Here is a 17,608-nt window from a genome sequence, read left to right on the forward strand (position 1 = left end):
GTGATGTAAGCTTCGTTATGATTGCATCATCCATGACTTCTAGGAATAACATCATGCAATTCATATCATGTATGATGCAATACCAGCTTCAGATTGCATCATTCATTGTTTTACCTAAAAAGCAAGTACTGTCCAAACCCAGTCATAGATTTATTCATAGATCCAGTCAAAGATGTATTTTAGTCATTTCTGGTTTAAATTGAGATCCCCTCCCTTTATAACTCACTTATCCTCCGCCATTCCCAAGTCAAGGGTCGTATATACTGACCGAATAGCATATCTTGAAAACTAGAGCCAATCAACAATTTTAAGCATCATTTTCGTTCTCAGTGACCCAGAATTAGTAAAGTTTGACTACATTTATTTCAGAAGCATTTTGGCTGTAGAGCAGTGTTATCTAACATTGGTAGTGCTGCAGTTGGGCAGTGTCATCATTAAATGGCTTAAAAATATAATACATCTATTAAGGAATGAGGGATGGAGAGTAAATTACATGATAAAATAAAGCTTTTTTAATTTAGGTTTTTAAGTAGAATGTTCTGAAATTTCTAGTGTAAAAAACCTACGATTGTCATAACTGTACTACTCCAAGTTACTGTTACTTTTGGAATAAATACCATTCGGCAGATTCTCTGCTGGTGTAACTTTATATCAGCAGAGGGTCTGCCCCCATAATGCCTATTTTTAGGCCATTTTGATATGTTCTGAACACTGTATAAGGACAGCAGCTTATACTAGTTGCATGCTACTTAATTTTTTGTCATGTCTTATTTTGGAGCATTTGTCAGCAGCACATCGTTATTCTAAGTTTTCTCAGAAATTTATAGAGAATTGTATTCAAATCAGCACGTGGACCAGAGGATTCAAACAATGCAGAGCTTTTAAATTAATAAACACTATTCATAATGATTAAGGCTACAGTTTTGCCGTGGAGGTTGTGGAAGTCACAGAATCCAGGACTTAGAAAGACCTCCGTGACTTCAGCTCCCCGGCTGCCATGGCTGGGCAGGGAGACCCCCGCAGCTCCCTGACCACAGCAGTGGCAGGGGGATCCCTGCAGCTACCCAGCTGTGGGAGGAGGATCCCCACAGCTCTCTGCCTGGTTTGGTGAGGCAGGGGGATCCCCCAGCCACCATGGGGGGGGGAAGGGCAGGGGGACCCCCACAGTTTGCCACTGTGGCGGTGACAGGGGAGATCCCTTCAGCTCCCCGCTGCGGGGAGGGGGCAGGGAAACTCTCTGCAGCTCCCCACCACCATGGGGGGCAGAGGGACCCTGGAGCTCTGAGCCCCCACAGGTGGTGGTGGCCCTGGAGCTCCCAACCACCCCGCAGCTGCCCAGCCCCTTCCCATTTTATCATGGATATCCCGTGAATTTTTCTTTATTGCCCATGACATGTCTGTGACTTTTACTAAAAATATCCATAACAAAATCTTAGCCCTAATCATGGTCTCCTCTGCTGAGGTTATTTATGTGGTGTTGTGTGCACCATATAAATAAATTGATAGGCATTTCATCTCAACAGTAGAGGAATCTGTCTATTTTAACTATGTTGGCTCAACAATAATCACCAGTTCATCTGACGGTGTATTTTGGTCCCTTTAATTTCTGAATAAATTATTTGGTATATTAACATTTTTTCTCTGTTCTCTGCCAGGCCCCTTACCCCTCAGGGCAGAATGCAGCTCCAGCCACATTGGTGTACCCCCAAACTCCTCAAACAATGAACACACAGCCTCAGACCCGCTCGCCGGTAAGGGAGCACTTGTTTGCTCTAGTTTCTGTTCTTTCTCTCTCATTTTTGTGTCTCTCTGTGTGTACAGTAGCATTTCTCTGGAAAGTGTTTTATTGACATCTGGAAGCAATTTCCAAACAGCAAATCTTTATTACATGTTTAAACCCTTTCATGTTAGGAGAAGTTTCTTTCAAGGTAGCTTATGTGAAAGGAAAGCGATGGAGAGATTCTCATCTACTTCCCAATGGCATGATTTATTTTTAGTGTATTCTCACTCAGGTTCACCTCATTTTAGAAATTAGATTCATTATCAGTGTCTTTCTCTTTGCTTCATTCTTTTTCTTTATAGAAACATTTGATAAAGTGTTAGAACAAAGATCAGTAAATGAAATTAAATCTCCAAAGTAGCACTGTCAGTCTGCAGTGTCTCAGGGAACATTGCCTACACTGTGCATATGTACCTGCAGCTTTATAGAGTTTCTGAATCTCAGAATCGTTTTGTGGTAAGGCCTTTGCATCAAACTTTGGACTCTTTCATCCTCCATTTATGCATATTTTAATACTGTTCTCCTATTTTAGGCCTCTGAGTCCCTGAAACCAGCCTCATGTTGGGAAATCTGTGCTTGTAGTGCAATTCCATCTGATGCTAGGAGGCCCTCCTGCAGCATCAATGCTTATCCCTACTTTTGGAGGCAGAGTAGATCACCACCGCTGTACCTGAAGCCTCAGCTAGCCCAGGGAGCAGCAGTACCTCTGTCCCTTGCAGATCCACATCTCCTGTGTTGTAACATTTTAGGTTACTGCTAAAGTTGCTGCACCATCTCCAGCACTCTTCTTTTTTTAGAGTGGAATGCTGCTGAAGGGTGGCAACTAAAAATCTTCGAGACAGCAGTCTTAATCTGGGATAATACAGGGCAAGCGCCCCCCTCTCTCCCCCATTGTGCCTTAACCCTCTTCTGGAACTTTCACCTCTAGGAAATTCTGAGAAGGGTTAGTCTCTGTGGCCTATTGAGTCCTTGATCTCTGTGCTGAGAGAGCCAACTAATTCCAGGTTTGATGGTGTTATTATGACATGGACAGCTGCACATTTGTAACTGGGCAGAGACCCCCAACTCATTTCATTTAGTCCCCAGTTCTAATCAGTAATGTGGGATACTGATGATGGTAAATCTTTTCTCTGTAAGTATGATCATCATCTTTATCTCTAATTGTTGAAAAGCAAGAGTAAATTTACATGGTTAGAACTGGAGCAAAACCTGACTGAAGAGCTGCATCTCTAAACCAGTTTTTTTGACAGCCCAGCAGAACAGTGCCAATACATTGCACAGACAACTGGAAGAGGAGGAAGGTTTTGGAACAGAATCCGGTTTACAGGTCCCTGGCTGGAAGAGGCTGGATAAAATACTGCATTGTAAGCAATATAACAAACTGTACTCCTTCTTGCAGGCAATTGTGCCAATGGCACTGTTAATTTTTTGTTGTTGTTTTTTTTACCACATGATTTTGTTGACTGATCTACAGAAATGCACTGATTGCTTCTTTACTAAAAACATGAGATACCATGGCAGTTTCTGCCAGGTTAAATGGTGAAAGAATGGTTTGGGAGGGTCTGATCTTTCAGGATTTAGACAGGAAGAATTTGGGCTTACGCTTAAAGGGATGACACTTTCAGAAAATTTGGCTGGAAATTCACAAAATTGTAGGGATTTTGCCACATAATTAGAGGAAATAATGAAGAAGAGTTTGTCTGCAGTTGTCAGCTATTTTTCTGTGGTCATGAACTATTTATTTTAAACTATCCTGTATGCAGTTTTTGCCATCTGCTCTGCTAGTGACCATTACCACTCCATTACTAAAAAACGCACATATAACATTCCATTACAACCCCTATCCCCAAAACAAATGCATGACTAGCTGGTCCTGAACTACTCTTGCGTTTTGTTCTGGGTTTGATTTATTTTAGTTTTATCTTCTTTTCTGGTGGTGATGGGAGGGCAAAGAGGGGATGAGGAAGATGGCATGATAATTCCTTTGCCATCCTGGGGTTCTCTAGTGTAGTCCAATCCATCACACAGCTGACCCAGGTGGTGAGGATAGGTAAGCTGTTGCACTGATGAAGTGACCCTAACACTGCATTCTAGAGCAGTCTAAGCTTACTCCATTCTATTTCTGCATTATAGGGCCATTGGCAATTGCACAGTCTAGGCATTTCTATTCTTCCCTGGACAGCTGCCTTTGCAATTCAAGTGGCTTCAAATATTTTCCCATTTAGTTTTTGGAGTGTCATTTGTATTTGATACCAAGAATTTCAAACTTCAGTTCCAGTTGGGGGAAAAAGTTTTAAATACTGTTCAGCCCAAGTATAATTACTGCTTTACTTCCATTTCCTGTTGTCAATCCGAACCCTAAACACTAGTTTATTTTAAAGCAATCTGTCTGATGTAGAGAAACTGCTGCAAAACATAATCTGGGAGACAGGACTGTAGTGGCTATTGTAATAACCTATAAAAAGTGGTTATATTCATGCAGTGTGCAAAATCTACATCAACATATGTAGAAGTTGCCAGCAGTGTGCAAAAGGGTTTGTGAGTGAGACCAATAAGGGCGTGAGTGGCAGAAATGTTGGACCCAGGTTTCACAGAAGGCTGTTTTCCTCTGTATCTACTACCTTCACCATCTAAAGGAAAAACAAAGTTTCTATTTTTACTCTGAGCCAGCAGTGACTACAGTTTGTTCTGTTGCTTACAGCTACCAATAGGAGTAAAGAATATTGTCAACAAGAATTATAAAAATCAATAGCCAATGGTGACCAGTGCAAAATAGACTAGGGTACTTTTCCACTAACTTTGAGGTTTTATTTTATTTTTTTCTTATAACATGTATTACTTTTTAATCATGGAATATATTTTGGCTTAAGTATTCTTAAGATGTAACTTTCCCACTCTTATTTCAGAGCCGATTAAAAGTTAGAATTTTCCATGGAACAGTGATAAGACAGGTACTTCTGCTCTCAGGTTAAGCAACACTGGTTTTTGCACCTCTTTGTAGGGATTTTGAAGCAAATTGCTTTTTCTGCTTTCATTAGCAGATAAAATAGAGCCTGTAGTCCATCAGGAAATGTTTATGTTGGTGCCTTGTCCTTGTCAGGGGAAGTGCTATCCTGTTTTCTCAGATGTGAGACACAAGAAATGAAACCCGTACTCTGGTTTTGGATTCCTCCTGTGAAAAATCTGATTTGAATTGTAATCTGCACATCATCTCCTTAGAATCATCATGGTCTCCATTTACTACTGCAAGGATCAATAAAGCCACCACCCTCCAATATACCTAAAGGTTTCGGAGAGGGATTAAAAACTGTGTGTACCAAGTGTCTCTTTAGTATGTCACATAACAAATTGCCAAAACTATTAAAGCTGACATTTTAATTTTTTAGTCTAATGAATTGACATCTTCTTGTGTTTTAAAATCTGAGGTTTAGTGGAAATGTCACATGGGACAGTTTAGGGTGGAAAAGAAATAAAGTTGTATATGATTTGTGAATTGGTACTATAGATTATACTTTAGACACTCTTATGGTAGAAAAAGACTGTGTGCATTTCTTCTTCCTGAAGATTTTGATTATTCTGCATCCAACTGTAATGATGAGATGAAGGTAGGAGGAATATATAAATGCTGTAGAATAAACTATAGTATTTATAGACTGCTGCTTGGAAGTATTAAATATAGGCAATTTTAAAAAATGTTTCTAAAGGGGAAAGGAAAATCAATTCTATCAGTGGTGAATGCTTGTTTTGCTTCTGTCATATTTGGTGGTGTTAGGAACATTAAGAAGCAGTGAAATGGGTCTGTAAGCCAGCCTTATCCCATTTGCTTATTTTTATTTATTACTTTTTCTGTTTGGGTGAAATAAAAACTCAGTAACTTGAAACCAGCCTTTGTCACCTATTTAGAATATTTTAACTATCCCTGCAGTTTGTATATGAAATGTACAAACTTCACTGATAGGTGTACTTTTCTGCCCTTATTGTTCTTTATTAAATTCCCATTTTAGAACATATGGTAGCACATGAGAAGAAAGTAATATGTATTAAATCAGTCTCTGCACAAGTACCATGAATTAGCAGAGCTGTACTGCTTTGCTTGCTTCCGTACCTGTCTTACGTTACTGGCAGGCACAGCTAGCAACAGGGAGAAGTGCACACACAGTGTTTTGCTGCTGTGCATAAAAACTCAATGTGGGATCTAATTTAATGTACTCTGTTTAATTATTTGAGCTGTTATTATAGATTACCAGATATCATTCGAGGAAAGACTGGAGTTCAGTTAACACACTGAGAATTAAGGGCTTAAATGCTTAACTTGATTTCTTCTAAGAGATACCCTTTCATTTTTATTTATATTTTTCCATGCCTGGCATTCATTTTTATTTATATTTTAACAGCTAATTATCAGATAATGTTCTAAATGTTCATTGAGTGTGTTAAATGCTGAATCCTTTCCCCCATTGTAATGTGAGAGGGTGGGAAATGATTTAATGATATGAACGCAGAACTGGGAAACAGGAACTCATGAGTTCTGTCCAGGCTCTGCCATTGGCATACTCTGTTTTCCTGGACAAATCATGGGTTAACCGATTTGCTTCAGTTTCCCCATTTATAAAATTGGGATAACAATACTTACCACCACATAGTGGGGTAGGATTATATGGCTAATGTCTGTAAATACTTTGAAGATGAAATGCACTATATATGTGCAAATTATTGTTTTAGTCTTGTTTGCCTCACAGAGATTTTCATGCATTCCCTGTAGTGTGCAGGACACTAGAAGTGCTTACCTGGCTGTTAATTGCAGTGTTGTAAGCAGAGGTGTCCTCCACTCTCCAAAAACTTGAGTCAGTCAAACCACTTTAAGGATATCCACTTGTCTAAAACACATAATATTTAACCTTTTTAACTGTATTAAGAATTTCTGTATTCATATAGTAGAATGCCTTTAAGATGACTAGCAGCTTTGGTTGTCTCTCTCTCTCTCTCTCCCAGCTCTTGGGCAGCACACTATCACTGGAGTGATGTTAACCTGTTAAATTGTAGTACCTGTCTGTCACTGTCCTTCAGCAAAGCTTTGACTTTTTATGTTTTTTCTTGTGGGTTTATTTTGCATGTAGTATGACATTTCATTTTTTGTTGTGGGCTTTCTGACTCTTTGTGCCTTTCCTTTTGTGTTTGTTTCTCCCGCCTTTCCTCAGTTTGCAGCGGGGCCTCGACCTGCCCATCACCAGGTACAGTACCCTTGCCCCTTCATTATCACCCTAAACTAATCTGTTGTGGGAAAGGGGAGGTTGGAGGTTATCCACCTACTAACTTTAAAAGTGCAAACTTGCTTTGTGAGCCAGATCCTTTCCAAACGTTAGCACCTGCTATAACCTCAGCTAACAAGCAACCATAATACCTAGTGATGCTTTGCCTCCTAATTAATTTCACTGCACTTATTATTAACAATCCTGTTAAAAGCATTTGCTTAGCTTAAAAAAAAAATTAGCGAGACTATTGCCAGATATCTTTTAGATTTTCTTGCATTTGGGGGAATCTCTGAAACTTGCTCAAAACTTCAGATGGTTTCAAAGGGGAGTACATACAGATTTTGATGGGAATCTGACATCCAAATTCCTTTGGAAATATCAGCCTTTAAATTCTAATGGCTTTTAACAATGCATATTAGCTGCCAATTTATAGGACTCTGAGGTATGCTGCGTTTGAAGGATATTTGTCATTTGTTTGCTATAATGTGTATTACTGTATATAGCAAAGTTAAATTTCTAGGTGTCTGTGTGGTATTCCTGATGGCTAAATTGAACTTTATATGGAACCATTTAACTGTAATATAGATTCAGTTCCTAAGCAAGGAAGAAAATATGAAAAAGTGTATGACCTCTCATGTATTTGGCTCATATATGTAACTTGCTTTGTGAGAAAGCAAAGATCAGTAGCTCATTCTCTTAGTCTACTGGTCTTTCAGATCTTTGGGTTTTAATTCAAAGGTAGTAACTATGTTTTTTTGGGTGGGGAAGATTTTAAAAGTTGGGTAGTGTATATGAAAGTGATGGGGAACACCGACTGCAAAATTAGTTGACATATCAGAAGTGATCAGTTCAGTCTAATAAACAAACGAATGAACGGTATAGCATGGCCTACTCAAAGTGTCTGATAAATCTCTTTATCTTTCAGCTCTGTTGTGTTTTATTTCTTCCTTACAAAAGCCAGTTTTCCCATACAAATTATTTTTTTTATGAGGGAGAAGATCTTAATGGATTTGATTTCTTCTTTGTCACATGCTATATGCTTATGAGGACTAATACTGCTGCCACTGAAGTTCATGGAAGAAGTTCCATTGACTTCAGTGGAGCAGAATCAGGTGCTTAATCAAGGAGGGTTTGCTCCATGGGAAGGCATTACATTGGTCTAATTTCAGTCATGCTAGTCAGTCTGAGGTCAGGTCTACGGTCAAAAGTTAAATTGACCAAGCTACTGCACTCGTAGTACCCTGAGTGATGTAGTTAAGTGGACCTAACCCCTGGTGTAGACAGCTGTAGGTTGATGGAAGAATTCTTTCATCCACCTAGCTACCACCTCTCAGGGAGCTTAATTAACTATGCTGATGGGAGAACCCCTCCTGTTGCAGTTGTGAGTGTCTTCATTGAAGTACTACAGTGGCGCAGCTGTGCTGCTGTAGCATTTCAAGTGTAGACAAGCCCTGAGCAATACTAGTGTAATATAAAGAGTGAGCTATCTTACTTATTGAAGATGATAGCAGGTGGCAGAGATGCAAGTCTTTTGCGTAGAGACTGTCCGGTTTGGCCAATGTACATGGCAGAGGGGCATTGCTGGCACATGATGGCATATATCACATTGGTAGATGTGCAGGTGAACGAGCCCCTGATGGTATGGCTGATGTGATTAGGTCCTATGATGATGTCACTTGAATAGATATGTGGACAGAGTTGGCATCGGGCTTTGTTACAAGGATAGGTTCCTGGGTCAGTGTTTTTGTTCAGTGATGTGTGGTTACTGGTGAGTATTTGCTTTAGGTTGGGGGGTTGTCTGTAAGCGAGGACAGGTCTATCTCCCAAGATCTGTAAGAGTAAAGGATCGTCTTTCAGGATAGGTTGTAGATCTCTGATGATGCGCTGGAGAGGCTTTAGTTGGGGGCTGAAGGTGACAGCTAGTGGTGTTCTGTTATTTTCTTTGTTGGCCCTGTCTTGTAGGAGGTGACTTCTAGGTACTCGTCTGGCTCTGTCAATCTGTTTTTTTCACTTCAGCAGGTGGGTATTGTAGTTTTAAGAATGCTTGATAGAGATCTTGTAGGTGCTTGTCTCTATCTGAGGGATTAGAGCAAATGCGGTTATATCTTAGAGCTTGGCTGTAGACAATGGACTGTGTGGTGTGTCCTGGATGGAAGCTGAAGGCATGTAGGTAAGTGTAGCGGTCAGTAGGTTTCCGGTATAGGGTGGTATTTATGTGACCATCGCTTATTAGCACAGTAGTGTCCAGGAAATGGACCGCTTGTGTGGATTGATCTAGGCTGAGGTTGATGGTGGGATGGAAATTATTGAAATCATGGTGGAATTCCTCAAGGGCTTCTTTTCCATGGGTCCAGATGATGAAGATGTCATCAATGTAGCGCAAGTAGAGTAGGGGTGTTAGGGGACGAGAGCTAAGGAAGCGTTGTTCTAAGTCAGCCATAAAAATGTTGCCATACTGTGGGGCCATGCGGGTACCCATAGCAGTGCCGCTGACTTGAAGGTATATATTGTCCCCAAATGTGAAATAGTTGTGGGTGAGGACAAAGTCACAGAGTTCAGCCACCAGGTTAACTGTGACATTATCGGGGATACTGTTCCTGATAGCTTGTAGTCCATCTTTGTGTGGAATATTGGTGTAGAGGGCTTCTACGTCCATAGTGGCCAGGATGGTGTTTTCTGGAAGATCACCGATGGATAGATACCTTTGTTGTTCCCATTGTATACTGTCACATGGGGAAGACATGCTTTCTAGAACAGGGCAGACAACAAGAGTTTAAAGAATAGTGACACTTAATGCATCTCATTCACTCACACACACAAACCACATGAGGGGAAGAAATTATCATTTGTTACTGTTTATGCATAGTTTTAAGCTCACTTGTTGCTGTGGATTGTATGGATTGGCTTATGGTGAGGGAGGAACCATTAAAGGTGAGTGTATTTGCACCTACCCGTTACTGTGTACTAATAAGCACCATGACAGAATTGGTAACTTGCTGTGAGACCTACCATTTCCTTTTCTTGACCTTTTCTGAAGTTTTGTGGTTATAAAAGGAGTTATGAGAAAACTAGTCACAGTTCAAAGATGAGGAACATTAATGAGTTCTTTTGTAGATCATTTACCAAAAGACAAAATTTGTGTTTAGTGTGTCTTGCTAAAATTCTCTCCTAAAATCAATGAGAACCAGGTATACCCTCTATATGCAGAATTTGGATCTAGAGATTTGCAGATCTTTAACAGTTAGCAGTGTATAATACCAGTACAGCATAACAGGTAAAAAGTGTTTGGTTGCTTTACAATTATAATCGAGTTAGGAATCCTATTACAACCTGGGAATGTCCAAGGCTTTAGTATGCTTACAAAACCAACACATAGCTTAACTTTGTTGCAACCAGGTTCTTGACTCAGTTATAGTTGTTGTATAGACAGAATTACCTTTCAGAAACCAGAATTTATTAGAAGCACACTAAGACCTAGATTCTTATCTGTTCCCAGGATCCTCTGGACACAGTTCTGTGTATGTGATGGGGAAAAATGGGCTTGGTGCATGGGCAGGCTAATCCTGAGACTGATTCTATGCCTATGTAGTCCCTGGAGTAGTTTATATTAGGGGGTTCTCAACCTTTTTCTCCCCCCCCCCCGCCGACATGCTATAAAAATGTCAAAGCTCACATGTGCCACAACAACTGTGTTTCTGCATATCCAGTAGATTAAAAGCCAGGGCTGGCATTAGGGGTTAGCAAGCAGGGCAATTGCCTAGTGCCCCATGCCACAAGGGGCCTCGTGAAGCTAAGTTGCTTGGGCTTTGCCTTCAGCCCTGGGTGGTGGGGCCTGGGCTTCAGCTTTCTGCCCTTGGCCCCAGCAAGACTAACACCGGCCCCTCTTTGGTTTATTTTGGTGGCCCCCTGAAAGGCCCCCCAGGGGGCCCCGGACCCCTGTTTGAGAACCACTGGTTTTTTATTATGCCAGTGCCAAAGGGTGATAATAGAGGGAATCTGACTCTAAACCTGAAAACTGACAGTGAGAATGTTGTGCCCTCATATTAGGAATCCACAGGCTAACTTAAATTATTATTCCCATGTGAACTAAAAAAAGTTACAAATCACTACTTTACACAGTCCTTACTCTCTTGGGTTAATTAAAATGTTATGCAGTTGTTACTTTGAGAACCCAGAATGAGATTTTTGTTTGCCTAAAACATTTACCAAATACTGAAATTTACTATATTGGGTACCAACTTTTGCTATAATTGACATTTGGAAAAAAGAATTCTTGTCTTCTAACACAGTATTAGGAAGAGCAGGTTTTTATCCTAAATTGAAATGTTCTGTGTAGTATGTACATTATATTATGGTAAAGTCACACCTCTTGTGCCTTGATTCCATATCACTTTGAATGAACTCATATAATACAGAGTATTCTTTAGTGCTATTTCCTGTAATTATTGTATCATTAATATGCTCTGATGAGCATGACTTATGTTCTTGAAGTGACTGGCAACTTTATAAAGAATTTATTTAAAATATATTATGAACATGTCAGGGGGGAGGGATAGCTCAGTGGTTTGAGCATTGGCCTGCTAAACCCAGGGTTGTGAGTTCAGTCCTTGAGGAGGCCACTTAGGGATCTGGGGCAAAAATCAGTACTTGGTCCTGCTAGTGAAGGCAGGGGGCTGGGCTTGATGACCTTTCAAGGTCCCTTCCAGTTCTATGAGATAGGTATATCTCCATATAATTATTTGAAGCCTGTTGATGCTATAAAAAACAAAATTGAAGCTCTTGTGATTTCATAACCTCTGGAAGCCAATTTTTAATGTTTTTCAAGTAAATAACAACCAAAGTCAAATGAAAATAGCTGCCATGGTTTTGTTGAAAAGCTAAGCAATTGCTTCTCTCTCCCTTTTCAGCAAATGTATTTCCTGAGGTGGAGGACGTGTATGAGTGTGAGGAATGTCCTTTCCTAGCTCCATACATGGAGCCAGGAAGGGGAGCAGGAGGTGGAGGGAGGTGTTCTTCACTCCCCACCTCTCTGTACAGAGCCATGTGGGAATGTTCTCTTCTCCCACCCCATCCTTGAAGACAGAGATAGTATCGGAGTGTGATCTTCACATACATGGAGCAAGGTTCCATGGAGATTTGGAACCAAAGCGCGTGCTGCTGGTTCCATTATGGGAGCAGTTATTAGCTCTTTTTCCATTAGTGGATATGTGAAAGGACAGAGAGGTTTTAAAGGAACATGGCTGGTTCAACCATGGTGCTAGTGCTTAAACTAGTGTCAGGGTGTAGTAGAACCTGTTTATATGTTTTTATTATTTCTTTTAATTTAAAAAAGCATCCATCACACAGTCTCTGGCTAATGAAAGATAAAAAATAAAGTACAGAATTTGATGAGCACTGCTAATACTGGAAGACTTTCATCCACTAATAAACTACATACCATCACCTTCAGGCAAAAGCTTGGAAAAAGAAGTGAGCCTTACATCATGCCCTTTAGGTCAGCACTCAGGCGTTTGCAGGCCAGTTAGGGAAGTAAATACCAGAGCCAAGGACTCTCCCCTGCAAAATCACTGTTTCTGGCACCCAGATCTTTAAATTCAGAGAGAGTTTTAACTCAAGTTCCCTAGGTGATCTCGGTGAGACGGTGAAGGTGCAATTATCTCAGCCAAGACCCAAACCAGATTAAAGATCAAAGTCAACGCTCTGACTCGTACCTGGTGGTAAGTGCACGACTCACATCCACTAAGAAAACAGCATTCTTCGAAAGTGATTTCATCTTTCCTGTGCAGACACTCCCTCTCCCTCTCTTAAGGGTCAGGGAAAAGTTATCCTGCCAGTTAATTCTTCTCTTTCTCTTCTACCTCAAAATTAATAACAAAGGAGTTGACTAGGGCTATGGAGAGGCATAATTAAAACACGAAAACAGCCTTAATGTACCAGTCTGATTTGATTGTCGTCTTGACAATTTGTTGCTTTGTCCTTGTGTTTCCATTGTTACTTTTTTCAGCCTTTTGCAGGGCCATGTCTGCTAATGGATCTGTAACAATTACTAGCCTTTAATTGACCTGGAAATATGTAGACAAATGGCTTATGTTTATTATGTTTAAAATAAATGTAGCTTGTTTGCAGTACTCTGCTAGAGAGACTTCCTTTATTTTTCAAGTCATATGAGGTGCGCTTCACAGGCTTTTCAGTGAAAATGATGGTTCCATTTAGAAGCATGTCTTTTGCATATGGCAAAGCAAGCTCTTCCCCTCTCCTTTCAGAGTTCTTAATGATTTAGAACGCATAGAGTTTATCTCATGCAGTGCAATACGCCAACACATAAACAAGGGGGTGTTCAGCTAAGCCAGTGTGCTAAAGAGCATACTGTAGATGAGACCTTGTAACAGGATCAGCACCCATCTCTCATGAGTGCCCCCTTTTCTCTGGCCCATATACCTCCAATTAGTCTTTTCAGTGAGGCGGCACCCGCCTCTCATGGGCAGTCCTCTTTGGTTGGTTGAGTGTGAGCCTGCTTTTAGTTTTAGTTCTTATATCGGGGTGGCACCCGCCTCTCATGCGCATCACCCGGCTGATGGTTCTCTCAGTGAGTCTTCAGCGACTTAGCCCTGCGGCCGTGACACATTCACTGTCCCCCCTTCCGGAATATACAGTCCCGAGTTCTTATCACGGCCTTGGTATGGGGCTGTAGCTCTTAGGCCTCTTCCCAGAGGCTCTGCCTTCTTCAACCACCGATCTGTGGCCCATCTCAGTACCCGTAGCTGGTGGTGTTTCAGCAGGCCTCCCTAGGCTTAGTCTTCAATCAGACCAGCGGGGTCCATCTCATTACCCTTGCTGGCCTGGCCAGGTTCTTTGCTCAGTCCCCCTAGGCTTCAGCCTGCCCGCACTGACCTTCTGTTGGTCCTGCTGCTCTTCCCGCCAGCCAGATGCCCCGTCTTCAGCAGTCTGGGCTTCAGTCCTGTATGCAGTGAGCTGTCCATGCTATTGCTGCTCTTTCAGCCGGCTAGTCACCCAGGCTTCACTCCATCAGCCCCTCTGATTGGCCGCTCCTCTGTAGCCACTCTAGGCTGTCTGGAGGACTTCTCTCTGCTTTATTCTGGGGCAGGGTGATGCAGGGCCACGAGACCTCCAGCAGGGGGCCTCCGAACCTAGTCCATCCTGCCACATACCTAAAAGGTCTCATTCCATCTTTAACTTCTGATGCAAAATACAGATTTTTGCAGAAGAAACCAGAATTCTTCATTTACAGATGCCCTGTATATGGAGCTGTTATGTGTCTTTGTTTTCATATGCTTGAAGAAGCATATGAAATGCTTCAATTAAGGTTTTTAATTGAAAGAAGAAAATTAATACAGAACTAACAATGAGGCAGTGAGTAAAGGTCATTTTCACTTTGTAACGAAAGTGAGGTTGTGGAGTAAAAACAGTTGGTTTGAAACAAAATGTTTGTCATGTTAGACATAGCAGTTTTCTAATTTTGTGTAAGATACATTGTGGCATTTAGTTCACAGTGATTAGCTTAGGTCTTGCAGTACTTAGGCCAGGTTTATACTACAAACTTATATCGGTATAACTACATCGCTCAGGGGTGTGAAAAATCCACACCCCTGAGTGATGTAGTTATACCGACCTAACCCCAGTGTAGACAGCACTATGTCGATGGCAGAGTTTCTCTTGTCAATGTAGCTACCGCCTCTTGAAGAGGTGGATTAACTACACTGACGGGAGAAGCTCTTCCTTGGGAGCAGTAGCATCTTCATTAAAGCGCTACAATGGTGCAGCTGTGCTGCTGCAATGCTGTATGTGAAGACAAACCCCAAGTCTTTAAAGAGTGGGAAGGATTTGTGGGAGAGGTTATCAGGAATAGTTGCTGGTGTTGAGGATTTCTAACAATAACCACATCATGGAACTTCTTATCCTAAATGCTGGTCCTGACTCTGTAATGCACATGCTCCAAGATAACACTTGCATACAGGGGAATGAACTGTGGACAGTTTCAACCTTAATTCTGAATTTCCTCTTTTCAAGGAAGGCATTGTTAGCATTGTGTCAGCCATGTGTGTTTGCATATAAACTTGTGACATTAAATTGTTAGAAAAACAGAATTGCAAAATACCACCCTCCAGGAGTAGGTTTAGATATTGGCAGCTTACCTTTGGAGGGGAAGGGGAGGGGATAGGGTATAAAATGTTTTGGCAGCTAGGGCTTGTTTTGAATGCCTGAACCTATATACAGATTAGATGTACACTCATGCTTCAGTGGATTTCTGCTTTTTTCTAGAATTAAGGCCTTAGTTTTTTTCATTTGGAAGGGTTTGCTGTATCTAAAAATAATGAAGTAACATCTGCTAGAGATGTCTCCCTTGGATTGACTTTTTTTTTTTTTAACTTGATTCTCCCCTACCCTGTTTTACAATAGCGAGAAGGATACTCTCCCTGTTCTCATGTAAAACCCCTCGTAGAGACTCACTTTCTTTGGGAGGTCTGCTAACACTGACCCACATGTTAGTATAGCATTGCGACCCAGCGCACATGTTTGCAAATCATCTCACTCAAATTTGTGTCACAACTCCCCCCCCCCCCCCCCCCCCCCCAAAAAAAAAAAGTTTTGGTTCTTCTGCACCACTGGGTTGATAACCTATTATCTAAACAATGGGTGGTATTCTCCTCTCACATTAGTTGACAGAAGTGTAACTCATTGATTTCCCAGTGTCTGTCTTTTTAGAAGTAATAAAATCATTGTGCCTTTGCTCTCCTTCTCCCAAGAATCATAACTGGCTATCAGCAACTTTTGCTATGACATATGCAGTATTATTTCTTAAAGCCCAGCGATCTCCTCACTATGGGTTCACTTTGTACCCAGAACTGCAAGGATAGATAGCTATGTAACAGTTTAATATAAGGCCTCAAGCTTGCTAAGCATGCCATGTGTTTTGGAAGGCACTATGTTTTGGTTCTAAGTGCACTTTCATTCCACCGGTGACAGCAGAAAGAGGAGCCAGTTTGTTTCTCAAGAAGTAGAATTGTTTTAGAATTGCATTCCTGTGACTTTACAGACAGCTTCAGATGGTTTTTTAAACACAGGTTTCAGAGTAGCAGCTGTGTTAGTCTGTACCTGCAAAAAGAACAGGAGTACTTGTGGTACCTTAGAGACTAACAAATTTATTAGAGCATAAGCTTTTGTGGGCTACAGCCCTCTTCTTCGGATGCATATAGAATGGAACATGTATTGAGGAGATATATATACACACATACAGAGAGCATGAACAGGTGGGAGTTGTCTTACCAACTCTGAGAGGCCAATTAAGTAAGTGGAAAAAAAACGTTTGAAGTGATAATCAAGATAGCCCAGTACAGTTTGATAAGAAGCGTGAGAATACTTACAAGGGGAGATAGATTCAGTGTTTGTAATGTATCAGGGGGTAGCCTTGTTAGTCCGTATCTACAAAAACAACAAGGAGTCTGGTGGCACCTTAAAGACTAACAGATTTATTTGGGCATAAGCTTTCGTGAGTAAAAGTGAGGTTTTTACTCACGAAAGCTTATGCCCAAATAAATCTGTTAGTCTTTAAGGTGCCACCAGACTCCTTGTTGTTAGTGTTTGTAATGGCTCAGCCATTCTCAGTCCTTATTCAATCCTAAATTGATTGTATCTAGTTTGCATATCAATTCCAGCTCAGCAGTCTCTCCTTGGAGTGACAGTGTTTTTGAAGTTTTTGCCATTTACAAACATTGAATCTATCTCCCCTTGTAAGTATTCTCACACTTCTTATCAAATTGTCTGTACTGGGCTATCTTGATTATCATTTCAAAAGTTTTTTTTTCACTTAATTGGCCTCTCAGAGCTGTAGCCCACAAAAGCTTATGCTCTAATAAATTTGTTAGTCTCTAAGGTGCCACAAGTACTCCTGTTCTTTTAGACACACTGATTGATGGTAAAAAGCCATACACAAATCAATAATTTCCATTTCCACACATTTCTTCACTATTTTGGTGGCCTATATTGCATATTTGCTAGCCAATTTGTTTCCTCCTAAGAATGGAGTGACCTTGTTGGAGGAGAAAGGCAGGCTTCACATACTTCAATTCCAATGTTGAAGGACCACAGTCTTTATTTTTTGAATTTGAAGATAGTATTGGTTTTTTTCCTATGGCAGCTGTGAACACATGATATTGACTGTAGATATTGATCTAGTAAGCTGTCACACTAATTTGGACAGTGGAGAAACTCTGGCTAGTCGACATAATGAGAGACCAGACCAAAGTTGAGTCTCCATCCAATCTATTTTCACCTTGAATACATATAGAAACAGAGGGTCACTGATCTGTATGAGGAGAGCTCCATTGTGGATCACTGGTGGGCTAGCAGTAACTACATCTCAGCAAGCCAGCCAAGAGGCAGTCAAAGGCTGACACCAGAGGAAGAACTACAGAGAAACAACCTTCATCCTTGAACCCTACATACAAGCCTCTTCTTGCTCATGTTTGCTAGCTCAAGAGATTGCAAAGGTTAAAAGGGGAAAACACAAAGATGGAAGAAAAATGAGATTTATAATTGCAGTCCTGGCAAGATCCTT

The 17,608-nt window shown here is 40.9% G+C and overlaps 1 protein-coding gene across 1 annotated transcript in view; it reads left to right on the forward strand.

Annotated features, from left to right (window-relative positions):
- EIF4G3 (eukaryotic translation initiation factor 4 gamma 3) overlaps positions 1-17,608 on the forward strand; it is a gene marked incomplete at its 3' end in the record, with an annotated part of 356,444 nt that overhangs the window by 151,716 nt on the left and 187,120 nt on the right. The window contains 4 exon segments of the mRNA XM_034753512.1: positions 1,656-1,751; positions 3,031-3,144; positions 4,687-4,731; positions 6,979-7,011. Coding sequence (XP_034609403.1) covers positions 1,656-1,751; positions 3,031-3,144; positions 4,687-4,731; positions 6,979-7,011 — 288 coding nt within the window.

This window comes from Trachemys scripta, chromosome 19 (assembly GCF_013100865.1).
Source record: "Trachemys scripta elegans isolate TJP31775 chromosome 19, CAS_Tse_1.0, whole genome shotgun sequence".
In the NCBI taxonomy this organism is placed as follows: Eukaryota; Metazoa; Chordata; order Testudines; family Emydidae; genus Trachemys; species Trachemys scripta.